Here is a 12,750-nt window from a genome sequence, read left to right as displayed (position 1 = left end):
ATTGTTATAAGAATACAACAGGCCGGGCACAGTGGCTCACGCCTGTAATCCCAGCACTTTGGGAAGCCGAGGCGGGTGGATCACCTGAGGTCAGGAGTTCGAGACTAGCCTGGACAACATGGTGAAACCCTGTCTCTACCAAAAATACAAAAATTAGCCGGGCTTGGTGGCAGGCACCTGTAATCCCAGCTAGTTGGGAGGCTGAGGCAGGAGAATCGCTTGAGCTGGGGAGGTGGAGGTCGCACCATTGCACTCCAGTCTGGAGGACAAGAGTGAGACTTCATCTCAAAAGAAAAAAAAAGTTGGTCCTTGGGGAAAAAAAATATAACAGAGAATTTTGGAATGTTCTTCACCCAGATTTCTGAAAATGTTAATGTTTTACTACATTTGCTTTGTCCCCCCTTTTTTTTTTTTTTTTTTTTTAGAGACAGAGTTTTGTTCTTGTTGCCCAGACTGGCGTATAGTGGCACGATCTTGGCTCACTGTGGCCTCTGCCTCCCGGGTTCAAGCGATTCTCCTGCCTCAGCTTCCTGAGTAGCTGGGATTACAGGCATATGACACCATGCCCGGCTAATTTTGTGTTTTTAATAGAGACGGGGTTTCTCCATGTTGGTCAGGCTGGTCTCGAACTCCCGACCTCAGGTGATCCGCCTGCCTCGGCCTCACAGAGTGCTCGGATTACAGGTGTGAGCTACTGCACCTGGCCGTCCTTTTTTTTTTTTTTCGAGACAGGGTTTTGTTCTGTCACCCAGGGTGGAGTGCAGTGGCACAATCACAGCTCACTGTAGCCTGGACCTCCCAGGCTCAGTAGAGCCTCCCATCTCAGCCTCCCAAGTAGCTGGGACTACAGGTGCATGCCACCAAGCTCAGCTATCTTTTTGTAGAGATGGGGTTTTGCCCTGTTGCCCAGGTTGGTCTCAAACTCCTAGGGTCAAGCAGTCCTCCCACTTTCATTTCCCAAAGTGCTGGGATTAGGTGTGAGCCACCACACCTGGCCGTCCTTTTCTTTACCCTCTTTCTTTGTGTGTGTGTCTGTGTGTATGTGTCTTGCGTGTGTGTTTGTGCTTGTGTGTCTTTTTTTCTGAACTAAGAGTAAATTGCTGTCATGATGCCTCCTTAATTCTAAATACTTAAGTGTGTGTGTGTGTTTAAAAAAAAAAGTTATTTTATGTAGCCACAGCACAGTGATCAAAATCAAGAAGTGAACATTTGTAACAATACCATTATCTAATCTGCAGGCCTTATTCATATTTCACCTATTCTCCCAATATGTCCTTTATAATGAAAGAAAGTCCCAGATCCTGTGTTGTATTCAGTTGTTACTCTCCTTTAATCTGGAACTATTCTCAGCGTTCTCTTTGTGCTTCAGCGTACATACTGTTTAGACCTGATTTTAAAAAAAACAGTACATATGAAGCATTTTTCCATATTGAGAGATACTGAAAGCAGTGTATCCCAGTGATTGAGTCAGGGCTCTGGAGCCAGAATACTTGGTTTCAAATCCTGATTTCACTACTTAATGCCTATGTTATCCTGGACAAGTTTTTTTACCTGTGAAATGAGGAGTACTGATACTACCTCATAGGATTGTGAGAAGTAAATGCAAAAGTGCTCATTACTGAGTTCAGTACACAGACTAAGTGCTCAATAAACACCAGCTATTATTCACACCATTCAGTGGATTCCTAAGGGACATTTTGCAAACATCTTAGTTCTGTTCTGTCTTCCTCTCCCCTCCCCCACTTCTTTTCTTCACATCTGGGTTCCCAAAAACAAATGGTCAGCTTACTAGACAATGGTATGGTTTGAGATGGAAACACTGCTCTAAAAGAGTGGCTCCCAGATGCCAGTGTATGAACTCCTGTTGTTTGGTAACAGTTTTCACTGGTGCAAGAATCATAATAGTGAAGTTCTTTTTCTTAAGTGCTAAATGTATTCAGTTGTTACATTATGAAATTACATGGTTCTCTCTCATCTTTTGGTGTTAAAAGGTCCCTTTGTAAAATGATGTTTATTATAGATGATTGTTCTGTCATTATTGTATTTTAATATTTTTAGTAGGCAATAAAAAGAAACCAAATCTAATACTCTCCAAAATATTTTTGGAAATATTAATGGTTAATGACAGCCAGTGGTCTGGGAATTCGTGCTTTAAAAGATGTATGTTTGGCTTTGTGTTTATATATATATATGAGTACCTGTGAACGATATTTGTATCTAGAAATACACTAGTCACTGATTGAATGTTTATTGACTCCCTCCTGAATACCAGACATTGTACTAAATGCTTTGCATATCTCATTTCATCTTCATAATGAATCCTGTGAGCTTTGTATTGTTGTGTTTACAGTGAGGAAACAGAATCTCGAAGAGGTGATGTAATCCACCCAAGGGTTACACAGCTGTGAGTGACATAACTGCAGTTAGAATTCAGGTCTCCCTAATTACAGAGGCCATTTGGAATTTTAGCCTAGAATCCATAAATCCACAAGCTAATGGGTGTCTTTTCCATCAAAATATGCTGAAGATACAGTTATCCCGTAGAGGTCTTCAAAAAACACTTTTTTAAAAGTAGTCTTATAGTACAAAAAGTTGAAAACATTTCTCCACCCTTTAAACAACAATCCTTTGGATGATAAAACAGGTGAGAGTTTCTCCTTTCTGGTGACTCTTAATTTAGGAATAAAACTACCACCTTGCCCGAACCAGAACCAGTGTGATTCTTCAATCTTTGGTTCTAACTTACAGACTGCTTTCTAGGGGAAAAACAAAATTGCTCCTGTGTGAAATTAGCAGTTATCCAAGAAATACTTCCAGGAACTCTTGACTAGGAGTAGAAAATAAGATGGCATTTAGTGACTTACACTAATGTGAGGTTAAAAGTTGAAGGCCAACTCGAGTTGCCGAAGTAGACAGATTCTCTCTAGTTGCAAAGCTGTGGGGCTCCCTGTCTGGTGCAGCGTTTCTTCAATTTGGCTGCACATCACAGCCTTCTGTGGCGCTTTGTAAAAATACATAATCCTGGCTGGGTGTGGTGGCTCATGCCTGTAATCCCAGCACTTTGGGAGGCCGAGGCGGACAGATCACGAGATCAGGAGTTCGAGACCAGCATGACCAACGTGGTGAAACCCCATCTCTACTAAAAATACAAAAATTAGCTGGGCATGGTGGCGCCCCTGTAATCCCAGCTACTCATAAGGCTGAGGCAGGAGAATCGCTTGAACCCAGGAGGTGGAGATTGCAGTGAGCCGAGATTTTGCCACTGCACTCCAGCCTGGGTGACAGAGCGAGACTCCATCTCAAAAAAACAAAAAACAATCCTGCACCCCACTCTAGCCCTACAAATGAGACTCTTTGAGGGACCCATGTATATGTGCAGTTAACAAGCTCCTTTAGGTGCTCCCAAGGCCCAGCATGCCTTTGGCTATTAACCTGGAACTGGGTCCACAGCAGCTTTGGGAAGAGTAAGGCACCCTTAGGCTAAGGATTCCTGTCTCTTTATTATTTGTTTATTTTCTAAGCAAGCTAACATAGGAGGTTGCTACCTCTTTAAAGTTGCAACTTAAACTTCTAATCAGGGTTACTGGAGGTGATGAGTGAAGGAAGCCTTGGGCTCATCAGAGCTCCACAGGGCATTTTTAATCCCTTTTCCTTAATTGTCACTGAAATTATGAGCGTTCTCTTAGATGCCAGTTTCTGTAAACTGCTTGATAACGTGCTCACCATTTCCTTGTTCTAAATGGTAGTTGTTGAAGAGTAACTTCATGCCAGTTTAATCATCCACGGATTGATGTCATGCCTTTCTGTGTCCTGTATGAATTCTGCCAGTGGCGTAAGAGAAGGACGGCAGGGGATCTGCATTGCAGCCTTGGACCCCTGGCTGTGGCCCATGGAGCCCAGTGCCGTGGGTGCTGCCTCGCCTCACGGCAGCCTCTTCTCACAAGCTGATTCTGACTCATCTGTTTTCAGTTCCTTGAATGTGCCGCCCTCATGCTTCTTGTGCTCTCAGATCTTTTGGTGGACTCCCTCTAATTACTTGAGTCTCAGCTCAGATATTGCCTCCTCAGGGAGAGGTTCCCTCGCCGGTCCCTTGTATTACCTATTTTATTTTCCTCATAGCATTTTTCACTATCTGAAATCATTTAATTTGCTTGTTTATTGTTTGCTTCTTCCACTCTGATCTTAATTCCATTCTTGTCTGTCTTGTTTCTCTTTGGACCCTCAGCATCTGGAACAGTACCTGGCTTGTAGTAGGTGTTCACCGTATTAAAGGAGTGAAGGGTTTGAGGTCTGTACCCTCGCCTACCTGTCCCACAGGGCAGAGCTGAGCTGAGCTTGTGTAGGTACCTCTTGTTGCTAATGGCTTAGAACTGCAGCTGTTTGCTGGAGCAGAGCTTAATACCCTCACGCCTGATGATTTTCTAAATCTGTCATTCTGCAGCGCCCCCATGGAGCTTCTTCCTTGCCTATGTGTGGTAGGTTAGAATGACAATAGTTATTTGGGAATATATGACCATAAGGCTCAGTTAGAGGGTCAATGATCCCTTTGGATTAGAGTTAGTTTCATAGTCTCTCAAGTGGCAAGATTTTGGTCTTCTGGGCAGGAGCTGTTTCCTGAGATCCTGGATAGTAAAGGACGTCTTGAATTTGGAAAAATTTAGCCCTGTTTGTCTCCTCTTTCCCCTTGCTATAGAAATACAGTAGGCTGGGTACAGATAAACTTGAGACTGACTCCCAGAGACGTTAAGTGGGGCGTGCCTGGACAGCATACTGCTATGTGTTTTATTAAGTGCCTTCCAAAAGCTTCAGGACACCTATGGGTTACAGCGGTCTTCCTAGGGGACCCCTTTGAGAATCTGATATAGTAACAGACCCTCTCCTCAGAAAAATGTACAAGCACCTGTGCATATGGTTTTGCCTATCATCTTGAGGGTGCAAAGACTTCACGGATGCCCTTCAGGGACCCTAAAATTCTGGGGATTTAAGTTGGTTTGTTCATCCATCACAGCTGGGCCATAGCTCTTCTGTGGCTGTGTCTTTCTGACTTGGTCTCCTGTCTTCTGTGCCCTCTCTTGTTTTTATCATAACCTGCTGGACCCTCTCAGGCCCAGAAGAGGCGATATTCTCCAGGAGTCCAGGTACTCAGTTCTTGGCTCATCATGAGCATCCCTCATTCCCATGTGTCCATCCAACATTTGTTGCTGTTTCAAGTCCATGTGGTTGTCTCAGGAGTCCCCGGTCTCTGGTCTCGACTGCATCTCCACCTTGCATGTTAACCATGTGGGACAAAGGGACAAATACTCCCCAAAGGAATGGCATGCCTCATGTTACCCCTTCACCACCTCACCACCCTGCCTTTCTGCACTGCCTTGGCATTGGGCTTGTTCTGGAATAATTAGTTCGCCATTTCTAAGGAAGAGTTGCTCCTACAACTCTACTGGGGAGAGAGGGCCCCTGAAATAGATGGGAAAATGAGTGGCTTATGGGGAAACTTGCGATTTTCTCCCTGTTAAGGGAGAATCTTGCCCTCTTATTATTATTTGGAGAAGTTACATGTGGAGGAGGCTTAAGTGGGCTGGAAAGTCTTTTGACTAAGGATAATCGTTGTGGTTGGCTGAGCCCATCCAGCAACCCCGTTACATGTTCTGAGTTCTAATCCATTTAGCCTTATATGCTTATAGAATTTTAGAATTGAAAAGAGCTATCCTGAATGGAAAGATTCCCCTGCTCAAACAGGTATTTTCAGAATACCCGCTGTGTGCAGAACCATGGTTGGGAGGAGATGGGGCTGAAGTTTAGACATATGAAGACATGTGATGAATGAATTTTTTCTTCAAGAAGCTTATGTGGCAGTTGGGGAGATAGGTACATATACACGAAAAGGAAACCCCTGGTATTAGGTGGCACATAAGTGCCAAATGGTGACCTTGGGGCATTCAAGTCAGACTCCAGCATCTTAGGGGGGCCATTTCAGGCCCACCCCAGTTCAGGAGCCAAGAGAATTACTGAAGGCAAATACCAAGTGTAGTCACTTCCTGGGCCCATTTCCCTTGAGAGACCATCTGAATGTGGGCTCTCAGGGGCTGCTGACAATGAGGTGGAGTGGCTGCCTGTTCTGCTGTAAGGGGCTCAACTTGTATGTGCTGAATTCCTGTTGCTGTTTGTACAGGCGTTCCTATGTGCTCTTCCTTAGTGTCTGCTTCCCCCCCTCTGCTTCCCAGCGGGTATTCCCCTACATCTCAGCCATGGTGAACAACGGCTCCCTGAGCTATGATCATGAGCGGGATGGGCGGCCTACAGAGCTGGGAGGCTGCACGGCCATTGTCCGCAATCTTCATTACGACACCTTCCTGGTGATTCGCTATGTCAAGAGGCATTTGACGGTGAGAGTCCTTGTCCTGGACCAGATGGTGGTGTGGGCTGTGTTGCTCTTGCTCCCATGGCCTGACCCTAATTTCTCTCTCTTTTTATTCTAGATAATGATGGATATTGATGGCAAGCATGAGTGGAGGGACTGCATTGAAGTGCCCGGAGTCCGCCTGCCCCGTGGCTACTACTTCGGCACCTCCTCCATCACTGGGGATCTCTCAGGTACTGCCACGCGCACTCTTGGTTTGCCCTGACTGAGGCCTCTTCTCAATACCCACTCTTCGTTGAGGCCTGTCACAGGAGAGCCAGAGGAGCAGTGCTCTGGAAGGAGGTGCCTCAAGACTGCTTCTCTTTCTGCATTCTTATATCCACATTCCTTAAAAAACCCAGGCCAGGCTTTCCTAGTACAGTTGTCACTAGAAGATGGTTGGTGCTAATAGAAAGCAGTGTTTGTCCCTTCATTAAGCTGGCTCTTCTAGCCTGTATCGTGAGTTCCTTGCTTTCTAATTTCTGCTGTCAGGCTCCTCTCCTTCCAACCACTAATGTTCCCCGTTCCTCTTCCTTAACAGAGCTTTTCCTTGACTCTGCCGTCCCTCTTCTGACCCCAGACTCTCCTTTTGCTGAGACTTTTGAATGTGTTGTGTGTACAGATGCTTTTGTTTCCTAGCTGTCCACCTCCTTAACATGCTGACTCAGACCTGTGCTCTACCTTGCTAGTACACTAACACCATTCTCATGAAAGGTCATTCTGTTTCCTTGCCATATTCAGTACTCTATTCGCCTTCTCACCCTTTGTCCTCCTCAGCTCATTTAACCCATTACTCTGAAACTCTTGCCTTCTTGACTTATGGGACATTAATAGCACCTGGTTCTTTTACTTTTCCATCTCCTCTTGTATCTTTTTCTACTGATGCCTGATTCTTAGCTTCTCGTTTATACACTTTCTTTGCTTTAGCCCCAATCATAACATCTTTTGGGAAGAGAAAAGGAACTGAACTTCTGTTTCTTTTGATTAATATAATTTGTTCTGGATAAAGCTAGTTTGGAATAGAAGTTTCTTGTGGCAAAATGGAAAGGCAGATACCCATCTGAAAAAGCCGACAGCTAGTGAGCTCCAGCCATTGTAGCTAAAAGGAAATGTCAACTCAGTGAGGCTACATCTTCCAGTTTTTCAAGAGAAGCTGGAAATCTGGATTTTTTTTTTTTATACAGAGTCTCGCTCTGTCACCAGGCTGGGGTGCAGTGGCGCCATCTCAGCTCACTGCAACCTCCACCTCCTGTATTCAAGCGATTCTCCTGCCTCAGCCTCCCAAGTAGCTGGGACTACAGGCGTGCCACCACGCCCAGCTAATTTTTGTATTTTTAGTAGAAACGGGGTTTCACCGTGTTGGCCAGGATGGTCTCCATCTCGACCTTGTGATCCGCCCGCCTTGGCCTCTGAAAGTGCTGGGATTACAGGCATGAGCCACCAAGCACAGCCTGGATAATCTGGATTTTTAAAATGCAATCTGCTGATCTTTAAAACTCTGGCATCTGATTTTATTTGAATCAACTTTACTGAGGTGTGCTTTCCATACAACAGAAAAATACAGTTTGAAGAGTTTTGACAAATATTTACACCTATGTAGTCACCATCACAATGAAGATACGAATATTTCCATCACCTGCCAAAAGCCTTATTATCCCCCTTTGCAGTATTCCTCCCCTTCTTGGATTCCAGGCAACCATTGATCTGCTTTCTGTCATGTAGGGAGATTAGTTTTCGCAATTAGGTTCTAAGTACCGAGCAGGCCAGACCTGTGGGAAAAATCTAGCCTCGGCAGGGGCGGATAGGAGGCATAGGTTGGAGATCTTTGCTATATAATCTCATTATATGACTACACATTTTCCTTTGAGCTTGCAGGCTTCTGGATTAACCTCCTGAAGTACTTTTTAATGGAAAGTCCCCAACTGTCAGAAATGGCAGGAGAGAATAATTTTTTGTTTATTCTAAGTTTTTTGCCCTAGGTCTTTAGTGAGAATGCCCAAGTTAGTAAGTCTGTGTTCTCTGCCCATAGGGTATCCCTAAATGCAAGTTGTTTCTTTCTTTTGAGGTCTTTCTTGTTGCCATCCTCTTACTTGTTGTATAGTGGGTTGTTGAAAACTGCTGAGAAAGTTAGGATGTTTCCCAGCTGTTCCAGGCTTTAATGCCCTGCATTGCGTGAGGAGCATTGCTCTGGCCTTTTATCCTGTCCCATGGTTTAAACTGAGCTCTGACAGTTAACATTTTTCCAACAGAAGATGAATCCAGTTTTTCACTACCTGGGAATCTGCTAAAGATTCTAGCAGTCCAAGCAGCTGTGGATGCTCTCCTTATAAATGACCAGAAATCCAGGCCCCAGTCAGTAACCAATCTAGTAGCAATGAGCACCCCTAGCACTCAGATTTGTGGTCTCTAAGTACCAATTCCCACTAAAAGGAACTGCAGCTTCCTTGAGAAATGGCTGATGCAAGGTTTGAGATAGGAAATCTGTAAGTTGGAACTTCCCAGAAAAGCAAGGAAGTTATAAAAAACTTCTGGGTTTATGTAAAGAGACTGAGGAGCCAAACTCAATAGGCTCCTACTTGACAAAAACAGGTGAGTTGAGCATCAATAAGAATCTAACTTCAGGCCGGGCGCGGTGGCTCATGCCTGTAATCTCAGCACTTTGGGAGGCCAAGGCAGGTGGATCACCTGAGGTTGGGAGTTCGAGACCAGCCTGACCAACATGGAGAAACTCCATCTCTACTAAAAAAAAAAATACAAAAAATTAGCTGGGCGTGGTGGCGCATGCCTGTAATCCCAGCTACTTGGGAGGCTGAGGCAGGAGAATTGCTTGAACCTGGGAGGCAGAAGTTGCAGTGAGCCAAGATCGTGCCATTGCACTCCAGCCTGGGCAACAAGAGCAAAACTCTGTCTCAAAAAAAAAAAAAAAGTCTAAGTTCAGTGCATTGCAACACATCAGATATGGTTCAATGTAGGAGTTTATAATGATACTTTAAAGAGAGAAATCTAGTCCCTAATTGCTTGATCTTCTCTCTAGTAATTATTAGGGAGATTAAGAGTCACAATTACAAGAAGCCACAGAGAAACAGGCATAGTCTAGAAGGGCAGTGTATCCCATGCCCATAGCTGTGCCTTGCCCATGGCCCATTAAACAGCTGCCATGAGACCTTTTCCTGTTGTACGTGTGTGTGTGTGCATGTGTGTGGTCTTCACCAGCGGGGAAGCTGCAGTCCTACTTTGTCTGTTCTTACTGTGCTGGAAGGTTTAACATATGGGATTTAATTCTTGTTTTATCTCCAAATTTTTTAATTATACAGATGCATCTTGACATACAATGGCGTTATGTCCCAATAAACTCATTGTAGGTTGTAGATATTGTAAGTTGAAAATGCATTCAATACACCTACCCTACTGAACGTCATAGCTTAGCCTAGTCTACCTTAAATGTGCTTAGAACGTTTACATTAGCCTACACTTGGGCAAAATCATCTAACACAAAGCCTATTCTGTAACAAAGTGTTGAATGTCTGATGTAACATATGGAATACAGTACACGATGCAGTACTGGTTGTTTACCCTTGTGATTGTGTAGCTCACTGCTGCTGCCCAGCCTCAGTACAGAGTGTTGTACTACACATCGCTAGCCTGGGAAAAGATCAAAACTCAAATTTTGAAGTATGGTTTTTGCTGAGCGCAGATTACTTTCACACCATCATAAAGTTGGAAAATTGTAAGTCGAACCATTTTAAGTCAGGGATTTTCTATACAGGTAATGCATGCTTGTTGATAAAAACTTAAATACAGAAGATAAAGAATGTGCCTTGTTCCCCATCCTTATTTTTAGTTGCAAAATGGAGAGGTTTCAATTATTTTTTCAAGGTCACTGCTGGTTAGCTGTGGATCAGAGGCTTGAACTAAGATACTGACTTCAAGAAACATACCTCTTTTTCAAGTGGCACAAGTCATTCTTCTTCCATTTTTCTTCAGATAATCATGATGTCATCTCCTTGAAGTTGTTTGAACTGACAGTGGAGAGAACCCCAGAAGAGGAAAAGCTCCATCGAGATGTGTTCTTGCCCTCAGTGGACAATATGAAGCTGCCTGAGAGTGAGCACAGGGACCCGCGGGAAATGGTCCCATAGCTGGGGAGGAGCTTGCAGTGCTGCACCCATAGCTCACAGGGCAGTCTGTGCTCTGTATTCTTCCTCTGAAGGGTAGGGAGCACTTGCATCTGCCTTTCCCTTCAAGTTACAGATGAGCAGCTGGAGGGCCGCTTTGTTTCTCAGTTGGAAAGAGGGGGTCTAAACTCTGGCTTCCCAGAAATAGGTGTCAGAAACTGGGGGCCGGACAGCCTGTAGTTTGATCCTTCCCTATTGGGTGGGCTCCCTGTTTTCTGACTTGCTTCTCTCTTGCTTCCTCAGTGACAGCTCCGCTGCCACCCCTGAGTGGCCTGGCCCTCTTCCTCATCGTCTTTTTCTCCCTGGTGATTTTTGTATTTGCCATAGTCATTGGTATCATACTATACAACAAATGGCAGGAACAGAGCCGAAAGCGCTTCTACTGAGCCCTCCTGCTGCCACCACTTCTGTGACTGTCACCCATGAGGTATGGAAGGAGCAGGCACTGGCCTGAGCATGCAGCCTGGAGGGTGTTCTCGTCTCTAGCAGCTGGTTGGGGACTATATTCTGTCACTGGAGTTTTGAATGCAGGGACCCCGCATTCCCATGGTTGTGCATGGGGACATCTAACTCTGGTCTGGGAAGCCACCCACCCCAGGGCAATGCTGCTGTGATGTGCCTTTCCCTGCAGTCCTTCCATGTGGGAGCAGAGGTGTGAAGAGAATTTACGTGGTTGTGATGCCAAAATCACAGAACAGAATTTCATAGCCCAGGCTGCCGTGTTGTTTGACTCAGAAGGCCCTTCTACTTCAGTTTTGAATCCACAAAGAATTGAAAACTGGTAACACCACAGGCTTTCTGACCATCCATTCATTGGGTTTTGCATTTTACCCAACCTCTGCCTACCTGAGGAGCTTTCTTTGGAAACCAGGATGGAAACTTCTTCCCTGCCTCACCTTCCTTTCACTCCATTCATTGTCCTCTCTATGTGCAACCTGAGCTGGGAAAGGCATTTGGATGCCTCTCTGTTGGGGCCTGGGGCTGCAGAACACACCTACGTTTCACTGGCCTTCATTAGGTGGCCCTAGGGAGAGGGCTTTCTGCTTTGGATCACTGTTCCAGCTTCTGTTCTCTAGCATGGGTCTTGGGTCTATTGGCGTGTCCATGGCCTTCCCAATCAAGTCTCTTCAGGCCCTCAGTGAAGTTTGGCTAAAGGGTGGTGTGAAAATCAAGAGAAGCCTGGAAGACATCTTGGATGCCATGGATGAGCTGTGCAACTGACCAGCTCCAGGTTTGATCAAACCAAAAGCAACATTTGTCATGTGGTCTGACCATGTGGAGATGTTTCTGGACTTGCTAGAGCCTGCTTAGCTGCATGTTTTGTAGTTAGGATTTTTGGAATCCCACTTTGAGTGTTGAAAGTGTAAGGAAGCTTTCTTCTTATACCCTGGGTTTGGATATTGCCCAGAGAAGAAATTTGGCTTTTTTTTCTGAATGGACAAGAAACAGTTGCTGTTCTCATGTTCCAAGTCTGAGAGCAACAGACCCTCATCATCTGTGCCTGGAAGAGTTCACTGTCATTGAGCAGCACAGCCTGAGTGCTGGCCTCTGTGTGTCAACCCTTATTCCACTGCCTTATCTGACAAGGGGTTACATGCTGCTCACCTTACTGCCCTGGGATTAAATCAGTTACAGGCCAGAGTCTCCTTGGAGGGCCTGGAACTCTGAGTCCTCCTATGAACCTCTGTAGCCTAAATGAAATTCTTAAAATCACCGATGGAACCAAACATGAGCTTCTGACTGTGTTCTTTCTTCTAGGAGCGGGTTTGGGGAAAAGGTCAGGGCTTTATTCTGAGCAGGCCTTTTTTTTGAGCTTCAAGCCCATCAACTGTTGTTTTGCCTTCTCCTGGGTTGGAAAAGCCCTCAGCTCAGCTCAGAAGGAAAGGGGGTCACCTTGGCTAGGCACAGGTCTCTGTCTCTTCAGGCTTTCTTTCCTTCCCATGCACTTAAATAGCACAGGCGATAGTGCTCTCCTGCAGGTGGGATTCAGGTGGGGCAGAGACGAGGCATCTTCCTACCACCTCCCCTCCACAATAGTAGAGTGGCTCCAGGGTGCCAGAGGACAAACTGTGACCTAGAGCTTGGCCTTGGAGCAGGGAGAACTGAAAAAGAAAATGGTGGTTTTGTCTTAATTTTGAGTTGGAGGGGAGATTGTATGGACCGTGGGAGGACCTAGGT

At 45.2% G+C, this 12,750-nt stretch overlaps 1 protein-coding gene across 5 annotated transcripts in view; it reads left to right on the top strand.

Moving 5' to 3' along the window:
• LMAN2L (lectin, mannose binding 2 like) overlaps positions 1–12,299 on the top strand; it is a 33,785-nt gene extending 21,486 nt beyond the window's left edge. For 3 of the 5 annotated variants that reach the window (XM_054475899.2, XM_054475901.2, XM_054475902.2), the window contains 4 exons: positions 6,222–6,383; positions 6,477–6,591; positions 10,382–10,501; positions 10,816–12,299. In XM_054475899.2, coding sequence (XP_054331874.2) covers positions 6,222–6,383; positions 6,477–6,591; positions 10,382–10,501; positions 10,816–10,958 — 540 coding nt within the window. In that variant the 3' untranslated portion in view covers positions 10,959–12,299. Of the gene's footprint in view, positions 1–5,105; positions 5,139–6,221; positions 6,384–6,476; positions 6,592–10,381; positions 10,502–10,815 lie in introns of all 5 variants that reach the window. The other 2 variants (XM_054475898.2, XM_063649124.1) reach the window with 1 other exon arrangement.
• Positions 12,300–12,750: the final 451 nt, after the last annotated feature.

The sequence above is a fragment of the Pongo pygmaeus genome, chromosome 12 (assembly GCF_028885625.2).
Source record: "Pongo pygmaeus isolate AG05252 chromosome 12, NHGRI_mPonPyg2-v2.0_pri, whole genome shotgun sequence".
Classification (NCBI taxonomy): Eukaryota; Metazoa; Chordata; class Mammalia; order Primates; family Hominidae; genus Pongo; species Pongo pygmaeus.
This window is presented reverse-complemented; position numbering and strand designations above follow the sequence as displayed.